This window comes from Lissotriton vulgaris, chromosome 12 (genome assembly GCF_964263255.1).
Source record: "Lissotriton vulgaris chromosome 12, aLisVul1.2, whole genome shotgun sequence".
Taxonomy (NCBI): Eukaryota; Metazoa; Chordata; class Amphibia; order Caudata; family Salamandridae; genus Lissotriton; species Lissotriton vulgaris.
In genome coordinates this window covers 630,160,506-630,187,940 of record NC_141700.1, presented here as the reverse complement: position 1 = coordinate 630,187,940, position 27,435 = coordinate 630,160,506, and the positions used below count along the sequence as shown (strand labels likewise).

Here is a 27,435-nt window from a genome sequence, read left to right as displayed (position 1 = left end):
TCAGGGCGGATGCCACACAACCAACAGAGAGAATATCTCACAGTCACTCTGCTGAGTATCCTCACATCAGTGAACAAGAGCCATGCCAGTCAGCGTGACTGGCCGGGCATTCCTATCTGCTGCCAACTTCCACGAAGTCTTTCGCACACAGATGCCTAGGGCACAACACCTCTGACCTTCTTCCTCAGAGCACCGCTCGCCCATGCGTCAGCATTCAAAACGTAATAGTCTGAGTTGAGAGCGGTGTGTAGCCGGTTCTCCATGGGGTGAAGTTAACTAAGTCTCTTACAGAAGATATTGTAAACAAGCATTTGCAATGCAATAGGTCTCGTATTAGGAAAGTTTGAGCTATTGGTATTGTAAATGACAAATTTTTTATTTAGGTTTTGTTTTTGAAAATAGCGAAATTAATAGCTTTGTCATTTACCATGCCAATAGTTATAACTTTCGCAAATGTGACAGCTATAGCATTTGTAATGCAATATGTGTTGTATTTACGTGACTTACATGTATTGATATTACAAATAACAATGGTTTATATATTTTTTTAATAATTAATACTTAAATAAAAGTTATTGTAATTTATAATGGCAATAGCTTAAACTTTTGTAAATAACATTTGTGAAGATTATGTTCAGTGTATTTTATTGTGACGAAAATCCAAGAACATATGTCAAATATTAACATCTTTTTCTTACATTTGTAATAAAGCTTGAAACATTGAGATAACATATTTGAGCCAGTTGTTGTTGAATGGTTGCACAGATTGATGCTGTGGTGGATGTTGTGGTGCCACAGAGTGATGCTGTGGTGGTGCTGAGTGATGCTGTATGCTATCCTATGTTTTGTTTTGCTATCCTATGTTTTGGTTTGTTATGCTATGCTATGCTGTTTTGTTATGCTATGCTATGTTTTACTATGCTATGTTATGCTATGCTATGTTTTGTTATGCCATGCTATGCTATGCTTTGTTATGCTATGCTATGTTTTGCTCTGCTATGCTTTGTTATGCTATGCTATGTTTTGTTATAATATGTTATGTTTTGTTGTGTTTTATTATGCTATGCTTTGTTTTGCTATGCTATGATTTGTTATGCTATGCTATGTTTTGCTGTGTTTGGTATGCTATGCTGTGTTTTTCTATGCTATTATATGTGTTGTTATGTTTTGTTAAGCCATGTTATGTTTTGTTGTGTTTTGTTATGCTATGCTATGTTTTGTTGTGTTTTGCTAGGCTATGCTTTGTTATGAGATGTTTTGTTATGCCATGCTTTGTTATGCTATGCTTTGTTTTGGTATGCTATGTTTTGTTATGCTATGCTTTGTTATGCTATGTTTTGTTATGCTATGTTTTGTTATGCTATGCTAAGCTTTGTTTTGTTATGCTATGCTATGTTGTGTTTTGTTATGCTATGCTATGCTTTGTTGTGTTTTGTTATGCTATGCTATGTTTTGTTATGTATGCTATGGTTTGTTGTGTTTTGCTATGTTTTGTTTTGCTATGTTTTGTTATGCTTTGTTATGCTATGCTTTGTTATGCTATGCTTTGTTGTATTTTGCTATGTTTTGTTTTGCAATGCTATGCTTTGTTATACTATTCTATGTTTTGTTTTGCTATGCTTTGTTTTGTTATTCTATGTTTTGTTATGCTATGGTATGTTTTGTTGTGTTTTGTTATGCTATGCTTTGTTATGCTATGCTATGTTTTCCTACCCTATGCTTTGTTTTGTTATGCTATGCTATGTTTTGTTAAGCTATGCTGGTGAGGGTGAGTGAGGGTGAGTGAGGGTGGGTGAGGGTGAGGGTGGGTGAGTGGGTGAGGGTGGGTGAGTGAGTAAGGGTGGGTGAGTGAGGGTGGGTGAGTGAGGGTGGGTGGGTGAGTGAGTGAGGGTGGGTGGGTGAGGGTGGGTGGGTGAGTGAGGGTGAGTGTGTTAGAGCGAGGGTGAGAGGGTGTGAGGTTGTGTATCCTATGCTTTTTTTGTTATGCCATGCTATGTTTTGTTATGCTATGCTGATGAGGGTGTATGAGGGTGAGTGAGTAAGGGTGAGTGAGGGTGTGTGAGGGGGTGTGAGGGTGAGGGCGAGGGTGTGATGGTGTGTGAGTGGGTTGGGAGGGTGAGGGGGTGTGAGGGTGAGTGAGGGTGTGTGAGGGTGAGGGTGTGTGAGGGTGAGGGGGTGTGAGGGTGAGTGAGGGTGTGTGAGGGTGAGTGAGGGTGTGTGAGGGTGAGGGTGTGTGCGGGTGAGGGGGTGTGAGGGGGGTGAGGGTGTGAGGGTAAGGGTGTGTGAGAGGGGGTGTGAGGGTGAGGGTGTGAGGTTGAATGAGGGTGTGAGGGTGTGTGATGGTGAGGAGGTGTGAGGGGGGGTGAGGGTGGGTGAGGGTGTGTTAGGGTGAAAGGGTGTGAGGATGTGTGAGGGTGAGAGGTGTGAGGATGTGTGAGGGTGAGAGGGTGGGTGAGGGTGAGTGAGGGTGTGTGAGGGTGAGTGAGGGTGTGTGAGGGTGAGTGAGGATGGGTGAGGGTGAGTGAGGGTGTGTGAGGGTGAGGGTGTGTGAGGGGTGAAGGTGAGTGAGGGTGTGAGGGTGAGTGAGGGTGTGTGAGTGTGAAAGGGTGTGTGAGGTGAGAGGGTGTGTGAGGGGGTGTGATGGTGAGTCTGCAAAGAAACAGCAAATACCTACAAAACGTACCATTTCTAAATAACAGTTTAGATAAAGGTTGTTCTCCCACACATAAAAAATAACCACACCACCCGAACCAGCTTTAGTATTAACTGCAGACATTTGATTTACAAATGGCCACTGAAGCGTCCCTTTATAAGCGCAGCTCAGTCTGCAGCACACATCATGTTTGCACCTACACGCTGTCCTGCAGCTTTTCACGAAATCGCTTTTCTTGGCACGAAAAGCAGGACATATTGTAGGGTGCATGGAGTGACTGATGGGCTGAGAGCCCCTCCCTGCGAGGAGGAACCAGACCTTCAGCTATTGCAGAAATGCGGTAGTAAATGCAGCACTCACTGCTATGGAGCCCGGCATTGCTTTCCCGCAGATCGCTCACGGTGCACACGTCCATTTTGGACGTTCTATTTTTGAAGAAATGTATAAGGCACTGCCGCTCACTTAATGTCAGAACAAACCAAAGAAAAAGAATACAATTAGATGGGGTAATACAGGCGATGCCCCTGGAAGTGGAATGGTGTCATGTCAACATGGACACAGTCACAGTGTTGGCGAGTCGCACGTTTTTTTTTTGTTGTTAGTTAGTTATTTATTTTGTTATCTTAACTAAGGCCGACAATTCAAAGTAGAATGGTTTTCAGTTATTCTCACAAGAAATCACGATGTGATCAAATACCAGAAATGCGCCTTCTCCGGGATAAATATTCCCGTTTAAATGGTTTTTAAATAATTTCTGTACATGGCTGTTACAACAATGGCATTTTAGTAGCTAGTCGGATGCTTGAACTAAGTCTTAATTTCTGTTATCTTTTCTCCTACTCACGTCTCTCCCTTGTCCCTTCCTTCTTTATGGAAAACAAGGCAGTGCTGGGAGGGGGGCTGGGCACGAAGGAAGGAGAAATGTGAGTCACGGCGGCCGTGAAGTGTGAAGCAGATCCCTTTGAAGCACTCGGGAGCAGGAGCAAATGGTAAGGGGAGGAGAAATGTTGCTGGGGTGAATGCCTGAGGCCAAATCCGGATCGTAAAAGTCAGCTTTGTGGATAGACGGCATTAGGTCTCTCTCTACGAGACCTAAAAACCTTAGTTTAACTGTACTTATTCTTCTGCTCACTCCTAGGAAAGTGCACTCCTCACTTTCAAGGCATGCGTTTCCCAACAGATGACAGGAAACTCTTCGTTGTACTCACGGTACTGTTGCCTTGTACTTACTGTACTGTTGCCGTATACATCAGAATTCTAGTAGCGTGTTAGGGTCACTTCTTCTTGTGCTCCTCTGCTCCTGTATCCCATCCTCTGTCGTCAGTGTAATAGTCAATTCGACAGAAGCACAGGAGACGCTGGCTTACAAAAGCTGGTGTTTATGTCTTCAAGTTACAGCTAAAGGACCCCAGCCACAGCTGTTCGCCTCAGAAACCTTCTCTCTCTCCGCGCAGGGAGCTCACTCTGGAAGGTTCACACTGTGACAATACCCTCCTCAATATTCTTCAACAGAGAATGGGCATGGAGGGCACTGTGCTTAAATGGTTTGCATTGTTCCTCTCGGACAGATCTCAAATGATCAAAATAGCGAACAGTCTTTCTTCTCCTGTGGCGGTAGGTAAAGGTGTTCCCCAAGGCTCTATACTTGCACCCACATTGTTCAATCTCTATTTAGAACCACTGGGAAATCTCCTAAGCAAATCCAGGATTCACTATCATCTCTATGCAGACGACACTCAACCCTACCTCAAGGTTGCCTCCACTCACGATCTCTCCATCCTAAGTTCTACTCTCGACTCCATTCAAAACTGGATGTCAACTCATCAACTGATTCTGAATCCCTCCAAAACTGAATTCCTCCTCTTCTCCTCCTCACTTTTTCCTCCCCCGGTTCAATCATGGATGGATCAGATGAATCTACTAAACAATAAACCCATCATTGTCTACAGCGCAAAATCCCTTGGTGTCTTACAAGACAAAAAACTCAATCTAACTCCCCACATCAATTCCATTGCAAAATCTGCTCGATACCAACTGCGCCTTCTTTGGGGAATCAGTCGCTTCTTCCCGGAGCAGGACCTTATAACCCTGGTGCAATCGCTGGTCCTCTCCAGACTAGACTACTGCAATTCTCTTCTTACTGGCCTCCCCAAATCTCACCTGTTCCCACTTAAGTCTGTTTTCCATTCAGCAGCTCGGTTCATTTATGGGGCCAAAAGAAGCGATCACATCACACCGATGTTATCCACCCTCCGCTGGCTTCCCTTCTAGGCTCTAGACCTTTACGCAATGCGGAGAATCTACTGCTTGAACCTCCCACTTTCAAGAAGGAAAGAACGATGGCCCAATCCTTTTCAGGCAACGCAGTGAGAATCTGGAACTCCTTTCCGCCTTAGCTCCGGACCACCGCCTCCTCCCAGGCCTTCAAAAGGGACCTCAAAGTTCTACTCCTCCAGAGACACCTCCAAAAGTAATGCACGTCCTCTTTGTTATTTGAAGGAAGACCTCCCACTACTGAAAATTCTACTCTCCATGACCATGGAAGTGCTTTCCCAGTGTGTTCTTGTGGTTGGAATGCTTGCCCTTTTTTATGCAGTATTTTCCATGTACTTGTGTTTGATACCCTTTTGTAACATGCCCACACCACTTGGCCCTTGTAACACACGGTTTGCTACCTCTCACATGTTTTTGCCTTTGATACTTGCACAAGTGCCACCTTTGCCTACGTAACGCTCGTTCTTGTGCCTGAGTGTCTAGCACATATTGCAGTAATATACCTCAAATTATACCTTGTTTTCTCTTATATCCTGCACACTTGTCACTTTTCCTCGTGCATTTTTTACTACCTCATGTATTTTTGGTTGCTCACAATTTTTACTACCTCATGTGTTTTGCTTGCTCACAATTGTCACTTTTACCTTATGTAACGTAACGTCTGCTTTTGTAATCGGTTCCTGTGTAATGCTCTCATCATGATCATTTGTGTTCCTATTGTGAAGCGCTCTGACGACTTCGGGTAAAGTCCGCGCTATATAAAAATGCATAAATAAATAAATAAAGGGCTTCCCCTATAACAGAGGATACCCCACTCTGCTTTTAAAGCTCTGCCACTTGTGAATCCACCCCCTTTCCTGTGCTACACCTTGACACCCAAACTGAATCATTTATAAATATAATAGCTACCAAATCAACTTGTTACAAACAGGGATCAATAGCTCCATTAGAAACCTCTACAATGATATCACGCTTACTTCTTGATGTTTAATACACAGAAACTGGAATTCCTCATGTCGCAGGTAGCGACACACAATTGAAATGTTGAAATGACGAGCACTCTTCGTTATCACTAACCTTTCAGTCACACATACTAAGTGACGTCTTAACTTTCCCTGCCGGTTTGAATGCGTGCTAGGACGCGCGCACGCGCTCCGTTCTTCACGCTTCCGTCTAGTGCGGCGCGCGCATGAATTATGCTATGTCGCTGGCGCTGCCTGACCATGGATGTGCGCATGTGCGTTGCTGTTCCTGATTGGCACGGGTTCGAAGGAATAGGGTAACATGTCTCGCCGGGCCCTGAGGCGGCTGAAGGGTGAAGTGCGGGTTCAGGAGCCACTTGGTCCTGGGGACCTGCCGCCGGGGCAAGCTGAGCAAGAGGATGAGGAGGAAGAAGCGGATGTCCCTGTCCGGAGTAAACACAAGAAGGGCAAGAAACTTCTGCAAGAGAGAGGAGTCACCAACCTGTTCGAGCTGGTGAGAATGTCCAGCACATTCCAGTCATGGGTTGAAATGGTGCTATTGGGTGGAAGAGGGCTCTCTCCCTGTCCACGTGGGGCTGATCACGACCGGTTATAATGGGGACGTATACTGTCAGCTTGTATGTGGAGTCAGCACTTTACGTGAAGGGGCAACAATACATGTCTAAAGGGATCGATAGCACTCTGAGTAGGGGAACTGGTGGCAATCGGAGAGCTAAAGTTGTTATTATACTTCATGAGGAGCAGCAATATGACAAAAGTTGGGACCAATGCTTTAAATGGGCCGGTACTGTCCGGTACGGAGTACCTGCACTTTTATATTTTGAGAGGGAGAATACCTGCACTTCTCACGAGAAATGCTATACCTTTGATTGGAGATTACAGGCACTTCTCAGAAACAAACAGATTCTCTGGTTACAGAGTACCCGCACTTCTGTTTTTCCATTTCATGCACTGGTTGGGACGCCCTCGAGTTACCATATGTCAAGCTTGAGTAGCTTATCCAGTTCTTGTTCAAACTTTGCATTGTGATATCTACATTTTAAAAGGGAATGCAAAACTACAGGGACCAAAATGCAAAGTAAAACCCAGTACTTGATGCCTTACTCATGTCTATCATGGTGCTCCGGGAGAACTTTGAAGCAGCTTTAAGTCGGCGACATTACTGACTGTAGAAGGTGTACAGATGAGATGAAAAAACACATTGTGGTCACACAGATATCTATTGTAGAATTATTGAGCTTCTCACCATTGACAATGCCACAGAGCAGTCCTATTCACATCTGCTTCTGAGGCACCTTTAAGTAATTGCTGCACAGTGAGGTGCAATATGGAAGGTGTTGGGTGAAGTGCCTCCAGTTTTTAAATATGCTCCGAGGGTCGTGCGGCGACTGCTTATCAGCTTGAGGTGTTGACAGTTGCAGAAAAGTACGAGAAGAGTAGACACTGTTGTTTATGCGGACACTTCTATTTTATTAGGTCTTAACTGCAGGCAGCTTTAATTTTCTGATGTCGAAGATCTTTTGTGAACAATACCAATACTGAAAGTGGTCTTGTGGCTGGCTCATTGTTTACTTTATTCTTGTCAGTCTCATTTGTTGGTTTCTTGTTCAATGGCTTTCCTTCCACATCTTACCTCCCCCGGAGCATAGGTTCTTTAGCATCCTTTTGATTAGAGGACTTGTGCCTTTCTACTACGCACAATCAGGGAACTACTTGTTTCTGTTTCTTTGATTACTTCATGCGAGTGTATGGGCTTTCTTGCTCTCTCATCATGTTACCTCTCCCCTACAGTACCCTTCCCTCTTTGTGCTCCAGGTTGCTCCTTCCTCAGCAAACAATAAATAGCATGTCAGCTGCGCCATGCCATTAGTGTGTTCATGCGTAGTGACACAGGGGAGCAAATACATCATCATGCTGAGCCACCATAGTGCAATGATGAATAAATGTACATGCATAATGCCACAGATAGGTACATTTGCAGCATCTGGTTTGATAAATTCAGGTATGTCCATAATAAGCTACAGTTCATAAATTAACATATAAACTGGATATGTGAAAGTAGTTTCCTTTCACTTTTAAACGAAAAAATACTATTTTTAAATGAATAATGCAGAGGGGTATATATAGTAGCCGGTGAAGATGAGAGGAAATATGGGAGATGGAGAGAGAGAAATGGCCTGAAGAACTGTTAGCCCATCCTGGTTTGTGTGGCGCAGATGACTGCCAGTTAAGTCTGCATGTCAATTTAGAGCGACAGCTGCAATATATCAAGTAAGTTGTAAAGAAATCTTTTGCAAAGGGCTTGCTTTTGGCTTGTGAATGCTGAGGTTTGTCTTGGGGTACAGAATTCCATTCTACGCGTTGCTTGGTTGCTGATATCTACACTATGCCTTTTATTTGCTCTTGGTTAATAACATAGAAAAGCTAGCCAGATTTGTGCCACTGGTTCCGTTTTTTCCTTTTCTGTAGAAATGGCAGTTCTCTCAAAGTCAACAGTCATCTAACATCACTGTTCTTTATTTACTGTCACTTTGCCCATCATTATTTTATAAATCTTGAACGCATGCACCTCTGAGCAGATTTTGACACCATCTTTGTTTATGCAGATCACAGATGTGGACGGAGACCCAGAGGAGCACCCCCCTTCCAATGCTGTGGTTGCAGATTCCAGACTGAAGGAATGTGATACAACTAAGACAATCCAGGACACTCAATCAGGAGAGTTAACCAGTAATGGGTTCAGAGGAGGCGACGATGAAGCGGAGGAAGAGGGAACATCTGAAAGCCATCATCAGACACCAGCTTGTACGCAGGTACTTTATGACCTCTGTTGAATTCTGCAACACATTGCATAGTAATGGATCTAATGGTAATGTTAGGCAAACGTCATAGAGCAATTTGTGGCATTGAAACTCTCCACTCTTTACCTCAATTCCAGGCATACGTTTGATTTTGTTCACCAAGGTGGATAATTCAGAGTGCCATGTTACTGATTATAGTCATAGAATTTGACAGAATGTATGTATATTGTTTTTCTGTAGTGCAAACTTAGTCAATACGCTGGAGTGCTGTACATGGTCTAAGACCAACAGAAAGTCAACGAATAGGAGGAAATGCTGCTGGATTGAGGATGCCTAATGCAATGCTATGTAGTGGTTTTTAAAGAGGTGAGTCTTCAATTCTTTCCGAAATAATAGCAGCATTGGGGAAGTCCCTATGGATAGAGGGATTTTGTTCCAGATCCTAGGTGCATAGATAGAAAGGCCTGCTGCCTTTTTTTTTACTCTCCTTGGTCTGCGGTCTGATGGTGTCCTGGCAGTATGTGTTATGAGATTCACCAGAGATGTTGAGCTTGTCTACCAGATAAGCAAGGGTGCTGGGCATGATCGCTTTGGAAATGGTACAGCTGGTTTTGAAGATGGTGCGGTCCAGCCAGGGGAGCCAATGAAGTTCCATCAGGATAGGGGGGATTTGTTCATATTTCTTTAGGCCATGGAAGAGATGTGCTGCGGTGTGTTGGTGTAGGTTGCCCCTAAAGTGTCCCAGTGTGGTGTCTGAGAGGCTATACAGTAGGGCATAACCACCATCAAGAGGCATGAGTACAAGGGCTTGTTCAGCTGTTCTGAAGTCGCCTTTTGGAAGAAATGGTTTGATTTTCATTAGAAGGCAGAGCTGGTAGCAGGCTGTCTTTGTATTTCTTTTTAAATATGTTCCTTGAAGGAGAGGTTGGTGTTTAGGATGAATCCAATTGATTTGTCACTCGGTGAGAGTTGGAGTTCGAAGAAGTCATGGTTCAGGGCATTGAGCTAGGTTTGTACTGTATCTTGTTTATTGTACTTGGCAAATAATAGAAATTCTGTGTTGGTGAGGTTAAGCTTCAGGTAGGCACTAGGCATCCATGTCTGGATTATGTGCAAGCAATGTTTGAGGCATTGAATATCTGAAGCAGAGGAGAATTTCAAGTGGAGTTGTGCATTGCTGGAATATTGTTGAATCTTGATGATATTTGTGAGTAGAGCTCCAAACTGCTCTATGAATTGGTTGAAAATGACAGGAGCAGGAGACAGTGTGGAGCCCTGGGAGACTCTGCAGGTGATAAGGATCGTTTGCAAGCTCGGTAGAATGGTTTGTCATATTGAGCAACTTTGTTTAGATATAAGATAGATTGGTCACTGTAATCAAATCTTTTTTTATTCGTTTATTTTAAATGAAACTGAAGTATTCTATTGTTGTAAATGCCAGTTGATTTGTATGCAACAAAAGGAATCATTCTTCTGATCATATGTTTCAAGATTGAATAATACTGCAGTAATAATAAGCAGTTGTTACCATCCAAAGCAGTCTTTAATATAGGGGCACCCTTCCATAAACAAAAGACTGTACTCCATCACATCACAACATAGTGCTGCACATCGTAAAAGGTACCTGCACCTAACTCCACAGTTTACAACACTTTGCACCATACACCACCACTCTGCTATACAAGACACGATTAATAAATACATACAACAGTAGTTAACTAAGGCATATTAATACATATAACCATAATCAGTACAAAATACTCTTTAACACATCCCAAAGATGTTGCATAATCTTTATTCCACATTTCTGTTATAAAATCCAAAGTTTCTGCCTCGGTTTTGCCAAACAATTTATAATACAAAGGAACAGGTTATTTAGCTCTGAGATGAAGGACTTTTAGGCAAAGCAATAAAAAGTGACCAAGGGGGTTGGAGAGTCCTTCCGACATGTGCAACTTTTTTTTATATGTCCTAAAACCATTACTTGATTTATGCTGATGTATTTGTACGTGACGTATCTTAGCCATCTGCAATGGATATAGTTTTGTCTTAACATACATATTCAATGGCTTATCAGTTTAAATTGATCGATTTCGAGCATGTTTTGTTTCACTGCAAGTTCAAGATGTATATAAACTGAGTGAATGTCAGATTACCGTTCATTATTATTCCAACTATCTTTGGTCCAATCACTTCTGGGGTATACCTCTCGTATCCCCTAAACTGTTGCTTGAATGAATTGTTTTCTTTTTTTTGTAGTTCCCTCCCACTTAGTTTCACAATGAAACAAAATTTGCAAGCACATATACACTTACTTAGGATGTCCTCATTATCTAGACTGCAGAGGAAGTGCAACGCCGAGGTCAACTACTAACCTGATGTCTCTGATATTGGCGGAAATGGGTCAGGAAAAATACTCCCCCCCCCCCCCCCCCCCCCAAAAAAAAAATCTCTCCACAGGTTTTTGAAGTTTGGTAATTTGTTTAATAGAAGAGTACAGATACCATATAAGGCATTAGTATCGACCTTTTGATTGAAGGACCTTGGCAAGGATTTTACACAATGTTCTACCTAGAATTATTTTAGCCTCCTCAAGCCATTCATAGTCTGCAGAGCTCTTTTCGAAATGTCATTACAATGCAGTTTAAAAGTTCGTCTGCAGATAAACAAGGCACCTTAATACTTGTATTCAGATACGCCATTGAGCATTCCTTCCTCCAAATTCCAATTAAACAAGGTTTGCTTTTTCTAAATACAGTACTCTTAATTTGAGAGTGGTAATGTTACAACATTTTGGAACAGGCATTCAACTAATTTTTTGCAGCCCTATTGAAGTCTGACCAGTATTACTAGATCATTGGTGTACAATCATGTGGTAAGGAAATACTCCATTGACTTTGGGAAAAAGCCATTAACAGCTAGTCCCACAACCCTGCCGAATCATACTACATATCACCATCATTTTTACAGGCCACCAGGGTTTTATAACTGCAACTCCACCTTGCCACACAACTCGTGTCTCACAACTTATCACTGTATCTAACATTGCACCTTAATTTAGAGTACCTCTTTGGATAACATTGCCCACTACTGAACTATCTTACACCATCTAATGCAGCAGTGCTAAACCTATTGTCTGGGTACTCTGGGCTCTGCCACATCTACTCTGGATCTGCGACTGCTTAGACAATTTTAATATTGTCAACAGATAAATTGTATATAAATAAAGAAGCAAAATTAAAAACTTCGAAACGCTCCGTAAATGTGGAGAAACTTGAAATTGGAGGGTAAAATTAAAGTTGGTATCCTCAGGTTGAATAGTTTGAGCTGTGTTAGTGCATCAAACAAAATAAAGTATGGATGAAGAGTGGCCTCAATTACATTTAGAAAAGCTACAACCCTCCCAATATAATGTAAACGTTGATTTTTAGTTCAGGGTTTGGCAATGTTGCCCAATGAGGTACTCAAAAATAAGGCACAAAACAATACATAAAATGAAGCAATCGTCAAACAAATGCACACGTGATGATTAATAAAATTGCTTAATGTTATGTACTGTTTTGCAGTTCAGATCATTGAAATTGCTTAGACAGGGGTCCCTATATTCCATTGATAACTTATTGGGGGTTCTCCTGATTCCAATAATGATTCAGTGGGGGTCTCTGGATTCCAGGTAATATAAAGTGGGGTCCCAGAGAAGTCAAAAGTTTAAGAACTACTGATCTAATGTATTAAGAAATTGTACCTAACTAAAGGTAACTCAAGTCACAAACTAGCCAAGCACAAGGATGGTGAACGAAAGACGAAACATACCATGTACCCAAGGAACTGTTCCCCTTAGGATAGGATAGGATATAAATGTATAAAGTGCACTAATACCCGCAGGTGTCAAGGCGCTAGGATAACACAGGTGCCAACCAGAGATAGGTGGCATTATTGTACAACTTAGGTCTGAGATTGCAGGTCTAGAAAAGATGCCAGACGCTCCTCTGGGTAGCCGAACTGCCACCTTAAAAACCCCAGATGTGGTTTTTTGTTTTTTGTTAAGGATACATGTGAGGAAAGCCCTAAGAATACATGGAATATTAGGGCAAGCCATCCCCATGTTAAAAGTAACCTGGTAGATGTGCAACTGGAGAGTATTAAGGCTTTTTTACCTTTGATTTTACCACTATCAAACTTCTCAACTGCAGCACTTCTTCATCGTCCCAGAGACCACTGCGACCTGCCCTAAATTATTGTAGAAGCTTTATTAGCTGCTTGCCTTTCACTGCGATTGAGGTAAAAATGTTCAGCTTTGTTTTTTTACCTTAGCCAAAGGGAGACTTGCAGAGGAGACAGTATAATGGAAACCATGAGCTCTGTACACATGTGAGGTGCCATGCATAGCACACACAAGGCTATATGGAGGCATGTGCCACCATATCTTCGCCAGCTGCCCCTCATACTTCTGTTGTTCCTGAATTTTCCTGCTACTTCTTCCCCTAAACCATTGGTGTTCATCTAAAGTGGCTCTTTCCCTTGATTGAACCAAAGACCTGTTTGGGGTTATTCAGTGCAACATTGTTGGTTTCAAATTTGGGGAGACCTATATGTGCATAATGAGGAGAACAATGCATGCTTAGGTAGTAGGGCTGCAGAACATTGGCTACTCACATTTGGTCTACTCTGTTAGCTGGTATTCTCTCCAAAATGAATCCTGTTTGATGTGAAATTTAAGAAATTATGATGTAACCCAGGAGGATTTTCCGGTTAGCAATATATGTAAATTAATGAACAGAATATTATCCAAGGCATTGCTTATAAAATTAAAAGAATGGCCAACCTTCCATTAAAACATGCTGAGGAACGAAGGGCTTCCCTCAAGTCGTCTGGTGGGTGGGGTTTTAATTCACCTTCCTTCACCATCACCCACTTGGTCTTGGTCACTTGGTCTTAATGGATAATGGGCTAAGTGATCATGGATTGGGGTCTGATTCTGTGCCTCTTGGTGTTCCATACAGACTGACCACATGTAAGTACCGGTCTACTTTACCCTCGCAGTGGAGGTCTTTTGTGAATGAGCAAGCCACTTGAAGAATTTGCATAACGTTATATAGTTTTTACCACCTTAATGTGTAAAGAGACGTAACTGTAGGATATTGTTTCAAGCTTTGGTTCTCAAAGTGAAGTTATAACAATTTTTGCCTATGCCCACCATCACCCACTTCTACATGAAGGATTTTATTGCTGAGAAAATAAAGATTAAAAGACAAAAGGGAAAGGTCCAGCTTCCCTCGATTATACCAGACCTACAGAAGAAAATGTATCGGGTCCAGCTTACCCAGACCACACTAGATATAGGTAAGAACATGTATTGCGATGAGGGAAAAGTAAAAGGGGATATTTTAATCTTACCTTCTTTTTGCATTCTAATTAGATGTTATGGCGTACAGTCAGAAACATGAGGATGCATGGGGGAAACAATGAAAGTAAATAAACTGGACTCAAGTAGAATAGAAGTCCAGTTGCTGTAGAAAAGTTAATTTAGAATGTAAATGTAGAAACTTTCATACCCTATAGCAAAATTATTCTTCCTTTCTAGATTATGGAAGTTGTTGGGAAAAATCTTGTTTCATAGCAAGGTAAACATGGAATTCTATTAGCCAAGTGTCAAATGTTGGTGAGTTGCAGCCAGCTATTTCTGTACAACGATGTTATGAGCTATATTGCCATATTAAAAGCAGAGAAGATGACTTTTAGTGAGTCCCCTGTTGTAGCATGCTGCCTGCATTACCAGTTGTTAAGTAAATAAGGTTGTCTAGCATCTGTGTCAGGGTACTGATCCAGAAAATGTAAGAATTGAACGTTTTGCACTAAAATAGCTCAAGAAATAAAGTTTAAAGTCTGAATGTACCAGACTTGCTGACTTGCTTCATGCAGTGCTTCAGTTATATTTTTCCTGGACAAGCGAATATTATAGGTGCACCATGTGAAACTTTAGATGTGGGTCTCCAATTTATGGATGAATGTGTTAGATAAAGAATCTGGCACATTTTGGAAAAAGTATAACATTTTTGGCCGGATGTTCATCTAAATATTATTTATTCTACTAATTGAGATTGGTAAATGCAGAATTCATGTCTATTAATTTAATATGTTCATGCAAATCCGATTGGAGATTCAATAAAAAAGTTATAGTGCTATCCAAGCAAATTTTATTTCCAAGCAATTTTATGTATTCTTTTTTTCTTACTTAGAAATATATCAATTGATCTTACTACCCCCTGAGTAAAGTTAATCTTGCAGACAGACCACTTTCTAAACTAAACCGCAATCGTCATTAAATGAATCCAGTGATTTTCTGTATTAGTCGTTAGTGCAGTCAGATCATCCACACAGGACTTTACTTAAAGGCAATCTAATGTGCATCCAGGAAGTAGAAATGTCTTGAGATTGCCCTATATTAATTCTCAGAGGTTGTATACATGAGGTAAACACCGAAGCAGAAAGGGAGCATCCTTGTGGCTTTCCACATTTAATATTACATTCATTGAGACTCTTCATATTAACCTCGACTAACACAAACAGAGCAAAACATAATGCTTAAAGGGACATTCTATATATATATATATATATATGTATACTGTAAATGCTGTGCTATCAAATCCCACATATAGTTCCAACTTATGTGCGAAATGTTTTTTCATCATCAGCTGTATTAATGATTGGTACATGTTTGAAAGTTGTTGCAAGGTCTATAGCAGCAAACATGTCATATATATGGATTTTGATTTAGCCCGTAGCCTTCTTAGTCTTTATGTATTACTCAGCGTATGTATTTATTCAGTCAAGAGTATATTTTGCAATCAGTATTGATCTATAAAAAAAGCACTCCAGTTTGTCTATGCCTGTTTAATGATTATTTTTGTGTAACTCTACAAGCTCCACTTTGTGATTTTGATTAAATAGCAAGCATTACTTGGTACTCTTTGGTAGAGTGGGAATTGATCAATAGTTTCATTGCTAACCTTTGATTACATAGAGTTATAAAAAATCCTCAGAAATTTCCAAGATCAGTTGATGGTCTTTAAAAACAAGTTGCGTGCTCTGCTCTCATAACTGTTCAATCTGTTTTTGTAGTGATTGAGAGGGCTTTTCCTGCCTTAGCTCCCAGTTGGTTTGTAGAGGGTTTTTAATACATTTTTGTTTCTTTTTTAATTTAAGATATCTTTTTATCTTGTGTTGTTTGCTAGAGCCATCTAATGTTAGTAGTTTGTATCTGAACACCAACATTGTTTGCACAAGTACATTCATTGGCGCTAGTTTTTGTTCTAATCCTTAGATTACGTGCACCACAAATTGAGTTATAAGGCCATAATAAACACCTAATATGGGTCCTAGATCATTACTATGTTATCAGCGGCCCCATTAGCATCAATAAATCTGGCTATTTCTAAGAGGACTAAGAAATTGGATTAATATTTGGGGATGGCGACTTCTCACATTGAGCAATAATCACAACTCTTGTCTGAGTGAACCCTTAGAGTCACTAAATTAACCTGAGCTCAACTCCTTGGTTAGCTATGGCACAAAGCAAGCAAGCAAGCTTAACTTAGGGCAACTCATAAAGTATTTATGCAGTACTGAAACAGAAATAAAGTAAAATTAGCAAGCCATAAAAAATCCCAAACCACATTAGAAACATTTCATGAACAAAATTACACAAATCCAATAAAAGGAGCCAGAAATATGAATTTTAAAAAGATTTAAGTAAAAAGAATTCCGCGCTATTGGTAGTTACTGGACCCGCTAGACAAGGACCTAGGTGCAATTTGAGCCCTGGTCAGGTACACCAGGTAGATTGCTCACAGTGAAAGTTTGGAAGTAAAACATTTAAAAAATAGTTTCCAACTCCTAATCCAGAAAGGGACTTTGTAATTTTTGTAAAAAAAGTTGTCTCCATGCGGGACAAATCTGAATTTGAAGCCACTGCTGTATAGAACCTCTAGTTGGGTCCCTGCTAAGTATTTGGAGCTTGTGAGGGGCTAATTTCCCCGCTGTGCTGAACGTTCCAAAAACGGGTGCGGCCATGACGAGCTCAGCTCGTCATGAGGACAGCTCCGCTGTACACCATGACGAGCTGAGCTCGTCACCAGCATGGGTGCGCTGCGCGCGGCCCCCCTCCCCCCGCACAGGAGGTGAAAACCCCCCGCAGCGAAGAGGTTAAAAAGTAGACCACAGCTTTTTGTGTGGCCTAGAGCATGCGGTTACGCGCACAGTTACGAGCAGAGGCACCATCTGGCTTTTCTCTTTCGTCATGGCTCATTAAGCGTCACTTTCACGGCCGCGCGGCCTGCTATCTCAGAGCCCCATCCATGTTGACTTTGTTCCCGCCCCCCTCGCCATACGCAGTAGTTTGCCTTTAATCTCGCCCCTTCCAGCTCTCCATGTTCACTTTCCTTCCGCTCCCTCCCGTTGTTTGTGTTCGCTTTCTTCCCGCCCCCCATTTATTATTGTTCACTTTCTTACCGCCCCTCTCCTGTGGTCCATGTTCACTTTTTTCTCACCCCTCCCATTGTTGGAGTTCACTTTCTTCCCTCCCCTCTTCCGTTGTCACTTTCTTCCTGCCCCCCTCCCATTGTTCATGTTCACTTTCTTACCGCTCCCTCCAGTTGTCCACATTCATTTTCTTCCCGCCCCCCTCCCGCTGTCCATATTCAGTTGTGGGCCGCTCGCTTTAATGGGACCGCTGCATTCCTGGCAGTTTGCACAGGAGGTAACCTGCAAGAGGCAGAGGCCATGCTATAGGGCAAAAGTGTGAGCGACCTACTGTTATTTAATGTTAGCGACTTTGGCTGCCGGCTCGCTTCATGCCACCCCACCAACCCACTACAGCATGGATTTCATGGCAGCAGGTAAGACGGCAGGCCCTAGTTATAACTGTATCTGTCTGTCGGTCCGTCAACTCATAGTTTATGGGAGGATATGCTGAGCGTTGCCAGTTGACAGGATAGTTTCCTATCTTGTGAAATTACCTGCACAGTATTGTGCTTAATGCCTTCCACGCTGACACTCAGATTTCGCACGTTTTTAGTAAAATAATTATTGGTTTTACTGGAACAGCAAAAGCCGTCTCACATAAACAGTTTTTTGTTGCCGCTGTTTGACTTGTTAGGCGGAATTTCCGTCTTCATCGACGGAATTCAAATACCACTGACACCTCTGTTTACCTGATACAGTCACACACTTGGTTTGGTGTGAAAGGGAAGTCCTGCGATCAGCTCAGTTAATCAACAGTTGCCTTCTTCTTGTGTGTGCGCATAAGAAGCATTATTTGTCCTGCACTCTCAGCAAATGTAAAATGTCAGAAGCCCCCTCAGGCCTCCGTGCTCCGTAACAGTGCAGCTGTTTCTTTTTCTAGAACCTTACTCTCACAACGAGCAATGTAATGTCTTGCGAGAAACATACCAGTGATCTCCTCTGCAAACAGAATGCGATTTACCAGAAGTGCGGTGGATTTGTCCATTTTCTGGTGCAATACTCACAGAGCACGTTATATGTATTAAGTAGGGAAATAGATGTTTTATTATTATAATAATACATGGGAGCTTGCAATCCATTTATATAAGTCAGTCTTTAATTTCATTTCTTACAGTTAAATTGCCACGTCTCTAATATGTGGTAGGTGCTCAACTGTAATGAAATTATTACAGCAAGCCTAATAGAGCATGCACTGTCTCTGGCAAGGTATTTTGCTGTTTACCAAGAACACAGAAGTGGTTGGAGCTCACCCTTTGCTTACCGTCGGTGGGCTTTATTATTATATCATTTGCTTGGTTCGTATTAGTTTCCCAGCTTGTGCTTGTCTCTCAAATGTAAGAAATTGGATTATCCAGACATAGTCTCTGTAAGAAATTGGGATATCCAAAAAAGAAAATTTGCCATGTGAGAAGTGGCGTGGCTTTGAGGGAGTGGAGCTTTATGTAAGGCCCATTCGCCTCCGTCCCGTGCCCCCATTGACCTCCTAAAAAAGGCAACAAACATTGGCATAGCCAATAGGTCTCGCCTTTGGAACCTTATAAGTATCTAGTTATGCAGCACAATATCATTGGTACAAAAACATCAATTGTTGCATGGCTAAACACTTATAAGGTCCCAAAGGCGAGACCTATTGGCTATGCCAATGCTTGTTTTTCTGATGTGAACTACCTTTTACACTCCTATATGATTAGGCACATCCCAAGTGACATTGTGCCTTTTTTATAATCATCTAATGTATTCCTTTAATTTCATTGCCTCTACGCCATTTTTATATTTTTTACAATGTGCGCTGTCTTCACATGGCAATGATTGCTGGCATCAACTTGCTTCTAATGCCACCTGATCTGAATCGTTAATTTGGCATAGCATTACAGGGTCCTCGAGCCCCGCCCCTCGCACTCACCCCGCTCCTTTCCCGATGTATACAGGGGAGAGCCACTACAATCTGGCACTGCCAGGTTCCCGGGAGAGTTCTTCGAAGACCGGCCCCACATCATGAGGCCATCTGTCGGCTCCTCTCGACACTGGGGTCCCCTGCCCTCCCCGATGATGCGGCAATACTATCTTTTCCATTGGGCAGGTAGGCAAGGGGCCTGCACCATTATGTCGTTGGCATTCCGCTTCTCTGGGCACTTTAGCGCGCATGCACAATTACACCTACTCGAACCTGCGATCCGATTCCCTGACCCTGCCCGGCGCCAGAAAAACCTCCTAGGATAGCCTCATTATATCCCGCTCTTTGCCCGGATTCCCACGATTTCAGGTATTACGAGTAACAATGTTTTCACACCCCTGATGCTGCCAAGATGACTCCTACACTTTCTTCTTTATGTTCCCGTCTAGTGCTTGGCTACAGGGAAACCACAAGCACCTTTGAGTAATTGATCAAGGAGCACTTATACGCCGCCTTTCCCCTTCTCCTCCTCTCTCGAGGCGGTAGAGATTGGGTAGGACATCCTTTGTATCTGCTTCTACGACTCTGTGAGTACCAAAGAAAGTCTTTTTACAGGTCTTGCATTACTTAATAGAAGTTTTACTTTGGGATAATTCTATCACATTCTTCAATTGTAATTTTTAGCACTCTAAATGAGCGTTCACTCTGCCCTAACTCGTGGAGGCTTAAGTGCCACCCACACTACTTCGGTGAGTTGCTTTATCCCCATGTTACATTGTGTGAAATCTTGTTGCTTGTCATTACCCTCAAGTGTGTCATGTGTGTTTTTGTCTTTCACTGTGCTAGCTGCACTACCACTGATGGCAGCATGTTGATTTTTTTTTGCATGCTGCACTGCAATGAGAATATGTTCTGGATGACCAGCACTATGCAGATCATGTGTATTCATATTTTATTCTTTATTTCAGATTAGCTGTTTTAAGTATCACTATATTAAGGTACACCACATTTAGGTTCAATTGTGATTGGACTATCCTTGACACCAACCCGGATTCCAACCACTGTGTAGATTAGAATCTTTCGGTCCTGACGATTTGCCACCTGATTATTTTTGACCAACACGGTAAAGAACATGTTGACCAACAATCTGACAAGTAGACTCCCCTTTAAAACTTGTTTTAGAGAGCTACTTAGTCTATTTTAAACACCTCTTTTTACACACACACACACACTTCACCACACCAGTCTACACTTTACGGCCCTACACCCCACTTCACATACAGCTTTGGAACAAAAGATCTCTGATAAATAGCCCCTCTGCAGGTGCTGATTGGGCATTGCAGTGCCAGACCAACGAGGATCATGCTCTATGATGAAGCATGAAACCCACTTGGGTGTTTGAGGGCTCCAGTTCCTAAAGGAACAGACCCCCGTCCATTTCCTTAGACACCGACCAACTATTCTCCCCTTCTTCTTCTTTTTTATAAGGAACTGCTTACCTTTGTTGATAGACTTTATATTAATTAGGGGCATGTATGCTGGACCTACAAGAACTCCTGATCCATCTGTCTTTGTGATATGTTCAACCTATATAGTCAAAGTTGTCTGACATTTTATTATTTTGTCGCTCAAGCTCAGCAAGTCTTTGATATGGCAACAGTTAAAAGTTAGGTTTTGGCCCTTTCTGACGCCTCTTTTCAAATCATGTGATGCGTTTTTGAAGGGGCCAACGCACATGTTCTTGCCAACACTGTTAGCGATGCCGCAGTGGGACCTCAAGTAGGTTCACACCTACTTGATGTGCACTTTCTTTGAACAGATGCTCAGCTGCTCTCCAGGCCTGTTAACCATTAAAACAGTGTTCCTCTTTGCTATGACTTCTGCTCGACGAATGAGAGAACTCCAGGCCATGTCCAGCAACCTTTCTCAACTTACTTCCCAGACAAATTGGTCTTTTGGACAAACACAGCTTTCTTGCCAAAGGTAGTCATGCCTTTCCACAAACAGCAATCCATCACCTTGGCAGCTTCTCCACCGTCTCGATCCCAAGAGGGCCCTCAGCTTTTACATCGATTGGACCAGAGATCATCGATTAGATGATCAACCTTTTGTTGCCTTCTCTGGGGCCAAAAACGGGAAATCAGTAGAAAAGAAAACCATCTCCCGATGGATTGCCTTGTGCGTAAAGACCTTCCATCGGCTAGCCAAGAAATAACCTATGTGCTCATTCCACTAGAGCTGGTGCGCGATGTCCCAGTCTTGGACATCTGCAAGGCTGCTACGTGGGCGTCCCTCCACACGTTCACAAAGCACTATTATCTGAACAGCCAGGGCCATTGGGGCTGGCACTTCACCATACCTATGCTGCAGGATTTCCTGGTCTGAGCCACTCCACATATCTGCGAACTGGGGAGGTACTGTATTGGTTATCTATTTACAAGTTGAGGAATCTGCAGTTATAAGTTTCTATCACAAGTACAAGTTACTTACCTTCGGTGACGCCTTTTCTAGTAGAGACTCCATCTAACGCAGATTCCTTACTGACCCACCCTCCTCCTTATTCTGTGGAATGGGCTCATCCACGTCCGCCGGGGAAGGTAGAGATCAGAAAGAAACTGATGTCCAAGCATGAAGGTGATGTGAATATAGTGGCCCTGACATCATATCTGGGGCAAACCAGATGCAACGCAGAGCCCCTCAATGCCACCTACTGGCGCACCAGGGAGTTGCAATAAAAATCTTCTAGATCAAGTTTAGCACCTGGTGAAATTCACAAGTTGAGTAATCTGTGGTTAAAGTCTACCAGAATAGGTATTACCGAAGGAAAGTACCTCGTTCTTCAGGGCCATTGAGCTTGTAATCGACAAGGTGTTGCAAAGTAGAGCCCCAGTATAGAGTCTAACATGCTTGAGCATTCGTGCTTTTCTTTGGGTTTGCTACCATGAGCAGTATATTGGTGTTTCTGGGGTAAGTCCACAGCTAAAAAGCAGAGGCAATAAAGACCAAGCGAATGCTGAAATGGAGAGGCAGTTTGAGAGATGTTCTCTGGGTTTATCATGCTGTCTGTATCGTAGAAAATGTTTGAATTTATATGGAAAGATGTGAAAATGCAAGTGGTTGAAGATTTGCCATGGAGAGGAGCCAGGAGATAATGTTTTGCTTCTTGTTTGACATTTGGTGGATAACAAGCCTTCTTGACTCTCTACTGGATCTTCTTCATCAATTCCATGGTCTTTTTTCGTAAGCATCTTATATGTTGTGGTAGTCCCTGTACTCTGCAAGTGTGTGCCCATACTGGTTTGCAACTTACTAGGGCTGCATACGTATGTCACACAGAGTGCATGATACAGGGGAGGTATAGCAAGGGAGCCTCACTGTGGTTAGTCACAATTTTAAATGATAGATTGAATTACCCATTTGATGATAAGACTGGTATCTTAGCCACAACGTCTGTTTTCTATTTCTAGCTGATCCGTAATGCCATTTCCCACAGTGATGGTATTATCAGTGTCATATTGGGAACAAGGCCAGTCAGCAGAAAAGAATTTTGAAAACGTGATAATTGGAGATTAAAGTTTACAACTATGCTGAAAGCATCAAACACCAGCAGAGACACACAAATTAAACAGGCAGTGTCTTTTACAATTTAAATTATTTTCCCTTTTCTGGGGAAATGTGTTGTGATTTATTTATTTATTTTAACCAAATGTTTTTGTTTTCCACAGAGCAATACATAGTCATGTCGATTACCTGTGTATACAAGCAACAAAATCATTACCATTGTTCCCTTAAAGGGCCAAATCATGCATTACAATAAATATCGTACAATCAGGAGGTTTTGGTTCTAAATTATTAACAAACCAATAAACGATAAAGAAACATTCAGTTCATGACAGTTGCACATAAAGTATGAGTAATGAAGGAGAAGTTAATACGCAACCAGGAAAAGTGCTTTGATAATTTTAAAAATGATGGTGCAGTGTTTACTGAAGCACTTTTTAACTTGGACTGTGATTTGATTGTATTGGATGAATGGCAGGCATGTACAACTTTTTTAGCTCCGCTTTAACAACAGAAACTTTCTTGTACTTTTTTCCAGCCTAACTCGAGTAATAAACCAAAAAAGAAAAAGAAGAAAAAAAAACCTAAGAAAAGCCCACCAGAAGAAGCGCCGGTATGTTAAGGCACAAATATTTATATGTATATATTTTTGGCTTTTGTTTACTTTGCTCAAAGGAAAAGCTAGAACATTAGAGCTATTATCTCAATCCTCCTGAAGCTCTTTCTTTTTGACGTGTTCTTATGCAGTTCGCTGATGGGATAGTCCAGTTTGTGAGTCAGCATTTGCAACGATTGTGATTCTTGGCTCACAGCAAAAGCAATGACTCACTTTGTTCTTTAATAGATGCTGCTTCTCATCAATTTCTCATATGACCTTATTTTCAGTCATTGTCCTGGACCTGAAATGTTTGTAGCAATGTTCTCTCGTGGCAATGTGCGGTGTCAGCTGTGGATTGTAGCAATGTTCTCACGTGGCAAAGTGCGGTGTCAGCTGTGGATCTGTGAAAAAGCATATCTATGAAGTCCCCATAAATCAGTTCATATTTTTCTCTACCTCGCAGCTGCACTATATCGAGTTTTATTTCTTACATGGTTTTTCAGATTTTTTCAAAAAAAATTCGTCCCCAATGTTGTCTGACCTGAAGCCTTTTTCAGACTGCATCCTTCAGATATCTGTCATTGCCCTGCATGCAAAATTCTCGCAGCAAATGTGAGGAGAGCCCGATAGTCTGCTCGTCGTGCATTTCAAAGCTATTTAAGAGAGAGGGAGGAAAACATATTTATGACGCCACACATGGACTCCTGGGTGTTCCAAATGAGGTGAAGATCTTCTTGCCCCTAGGAAACCCCACCAAAAGCAGAAATGTTCTTCTCTTACTCCTTTTCTCGTCCTGAGCAAGTTGGAAGCACCAGAAGAAATCCAATGCGTAACGCTCAGATTCCTCTTTTTCTGGTACTAGCAGCCCGCCCCAGCGTTGCCCGGGGCAGAAGGGGGCTGGGGGCAGCATTTCAGGCTTGCGTGCACTCCCGCCCCGGCCCCCGCCCGCCAAGACATTGTCCGTGTGCCTGAGCCTTACATCAGCCGCCGTTGTTCAGGGCCAACCTCCCCCTCCCGCCCGTGTCCTGGACAGCCTGAGCCTTACCTCAGTCGCCGGTCCAGCTCCAGGCGCTTTTCCTCCTGTAATTCACCATTTGCTACCTCCTGCTCCCCGCGCATGAAGCAGCGCCAGTCACTCCAGGACTCACCCCCGTCCGCGCTCTAAGGGATTGTCCGGTTCCGCTCCAGGCGCCCCGCCCGCACAGGCCGGCAGTTCTCCCAGCAGGTCGCGATCTTCCGTCAATGGGCACGATCCGCAGAGCTGCACAGCCTCAGACACCCCGGGCAGCACGATTCGCCGCCATTTCAGGAAGTGTTGCCAGGGAGCGCAAATGATGTCAGCACGCACGTGGGCCCGATCCGCAGAGCTGCACAGCCTCTGACACCCCGGGCAGCACGATTCGCCGCCATTTCAGGAAGTGTTGCCAGGGAGCGCAAATGATGTCATCACGCAGACGTCGCGGCCGGCGCTACTTGCAAGGGACTACTTTATTTTTATTTCTAAATTTTTTAAACAACATACATTTTTTATTTTTAATAGCCTATGTCCTTCTGCTTGCCTTGAGGTTTTCAAATATGTCTTGGGTGTTTGGATTGGTGGTGTACTTTCCGAGTTTACCTGGCTCAAAGGACACAGTTCTCTCTTTATAATAGTAGTATAGATTAATACAAGTCCAATTCATGTATCCTTCTCAAGGTATCTCATTTGAAAGGTACATCCCTTCCAGCAGGGACTAGCCAGTTTTTACGTCTTGCTATGGAGTCCCTCACTTGGACTCTCAGGAAGTTTAAGAGCTTGCTATTTTGCCTCTAATGGTGCTGAGCTAGATAGACTCCAACACCAGCCAACAATTACACCCCCAGGGTAAACACAAACTCCTGTGTCCCATCGTATTCTAAAAACGTGCAAAGAAGAGATCTAAAAGTTATCTCTTCAAGAAGAAAGTGAAGGATAACCAGTCCTGATTAGCATTCCAGGGTCTTTTTGGAACTGATGAAGAAGAAGTTGCCTTTCTAAATCAGTACGTGTATAGATGAAATTAATGAAAGTGAAGCAGAGATCCTGTCTCTGCCCCGGCATTTACATGCAGACTATTCTTAGTCTTACAAAACACTAGTGGAGCAAGTTCTACTGAAGACCTCCTCAGTCCGGATGACTCTCCGCTAGAAAAATATTCCTCATTTGCTTCAGTGATAAGAAAACTAGCAGATGTCTTTGAGTGGCTTTTGTTCTCCTTTTTTAGGTCGAGGTACTATCCGGTTCGAGCGAGATCTTATCTTTCTTAGAGGGGCTCTTCATCCCGCCTCTAATTTTGGCTCTCTCTCATTGGCTGGCTTCCTAAATGGAGGCCAGCCATCACTCCAAATAGGCTCCGTCCTTTTCGGATTTGGAGGTGTGTTCGGTGTTCTTCTTTCCACTGCCATGTTTTTTTTATCCTCCGGCTGAGGTGCAGGGGGTGTGCGGCTCTTCAGTCAGACCCAACACACATACACGCGCGCACAAAGCTGCTGCCCACTGCTGACAGCGGAGTCACTTCCACTCGCAGCGGCTCCGCCCCCTCCCGGCCCCCTGCCCTCCCTGTCTGATGGCTGCTTCACTGCTCCTGTAGGCACAAATGTCACGCGTCACAGCTGTACCTTCGCGGGACAATCCGTGCAAACACCGCACATATGGCTTCCACATAGTCATCACGTGTGCCCGTAAAATATAGTTTGTTTTGATTACTGATAGCACTCCATAAGTGTGGACGTGTTTGCAGGCTCTCTCTCCCTCACCCCCTGTGTAGAGGTGTTACTCGCTCCTGCCCATGTCCTTCCCATCCCCCTAACATTTGGTTGTTGCTTGCCTCGTCCTTTCTATCCTTTCCTCCATTCCATTGTTGCATGCCCCATTCCTCCCACATTCCATGTTTGCTTACTCTGTCCCTCTCAACACCTCCCTCATGTTGTTGTTGCTTGCCCCTGTCACTCACACCATCTCTCACATTCCATTGTTGCTTGCCTCTGTCCCTCCCATGCCCTGCCGCATTCGGTTCTTAGTTGCCCCATCAATATCACCGCTCCGGCATTCCGTTGTTGCCCACCCAAGGTCCCTACCACCCCTCCTACATTCTGGTGTTGCTTCCCCACGTCCCTACCAACCCTCTAGCATTCCGTTGTTGCTTGCCCACTCTCTCCAGCATACTGTTGTTGCTCGCCCTGTCCCTCCCACCGTCTCCTGCATTCCGTTGTTGCTTGTCCCATCCCTCCCACTCGCATCCGCTCCCGCATTGTGCTGCTTGTCCCTCCAGAAAAAAAGCAGTATGACGTGGCAAGCATTTATTTTCTTTCAGCCATGCTGCACAGTACCAACACTGCTGTATCTTGCAACTAAAATAAATTGACAAAGCCAACAGCAGTTCCATAGGCGGTATGTATTGGCTTTGCCAATGCTTGTTTCCACGGCAGCAGGATTTGTAAAATGTTTTGTCAGGATTGAAAATATAATGAAGTCTAGACATATTGGATTTGCCTCGCCTTGCCCCTATTTCTGCCAGGCTGAGTTATATATTGCACATGCATGCATTGACCTCCTAATGCACGAGATTAGTTTAAATAGCGAGGCAAACAGTTGTCTCTCGTGTTTGTAGACATCCATCACCAGTCTTGCATGATTAATCCGTAGCGTCTTTGCTGGCGACTTATTTAAATAGTAAATTCTTTAGCCAATGAAAACTTTTCCCTGTTGCTGCCTCTTCGGGACCCCACATCTCCTTGTAAATGGAACAGTTTTGTACAGCCTGCTCTGCAGACTAAATACCCAACATAAGGTAATTGCACTAAAGGTACAATAAGAACTGTGAGGAAAGAAGGGGGTTTAGGAATGTTCTGAAGCTGACTACAGTATTTTCACAATTTGAACTTATATTAGTGTAAAACTGAAAGTTGCTCTGGAACTATCCCCATTGATTCTTTTTTTTATGAAGATAGAACCAGGAGCTGAGAACCAGCAAGGGAGCATCTTAATAATGCAGTCACATGCTATGATATTGTCTTACCTGTATTGGTACAGCACACTTGTATCATTTGTATTGTTCAATATCACTTTCAGACTCTGGGTACCCTTTGTGGTTCTGGAATTATTGTTGACCAAAGTCCAGGTGATCCTG

General features: G+C 42.9%; 1 protein-coding gene across 2 annotated transcripts in view; it reads left to right on the top strand.

Moving 5' to 3' along the window:
- Window positions 1-6,136: 6,136 nt before the first annotated feature.
- TCF25 (TCF25 ribosome quality control complex subunit) overlaps window positions 6,137-27,435 on the top strand; it is a 486,799-nt gene continuing 465,500 nt past the window's right edge. The window contains exons 1-3 of one of the 2 annotated variants that reach the window (XM_086945785.1): window positions 6,137-6,403; window positions 8,517-8,723; window positions 23,228-23,302. In XM_086945785.1, coding sequence (XP_086801911.1) covers window positions 6,212-6,403; window positions 8,517-8,723; window positions 23,228-23,302 — 474 coding nt within the window. In that variant the 5' untranslated portion in view covers window positions 6,137-6,211. The remainder of the gene's footprint in view (window positions 6,404-8,516; window positions 8,724-23,227; window positions 23,303-27,435) is intronic. The other variant, XM_086945784.1, reaches the window with a different exon arrangement.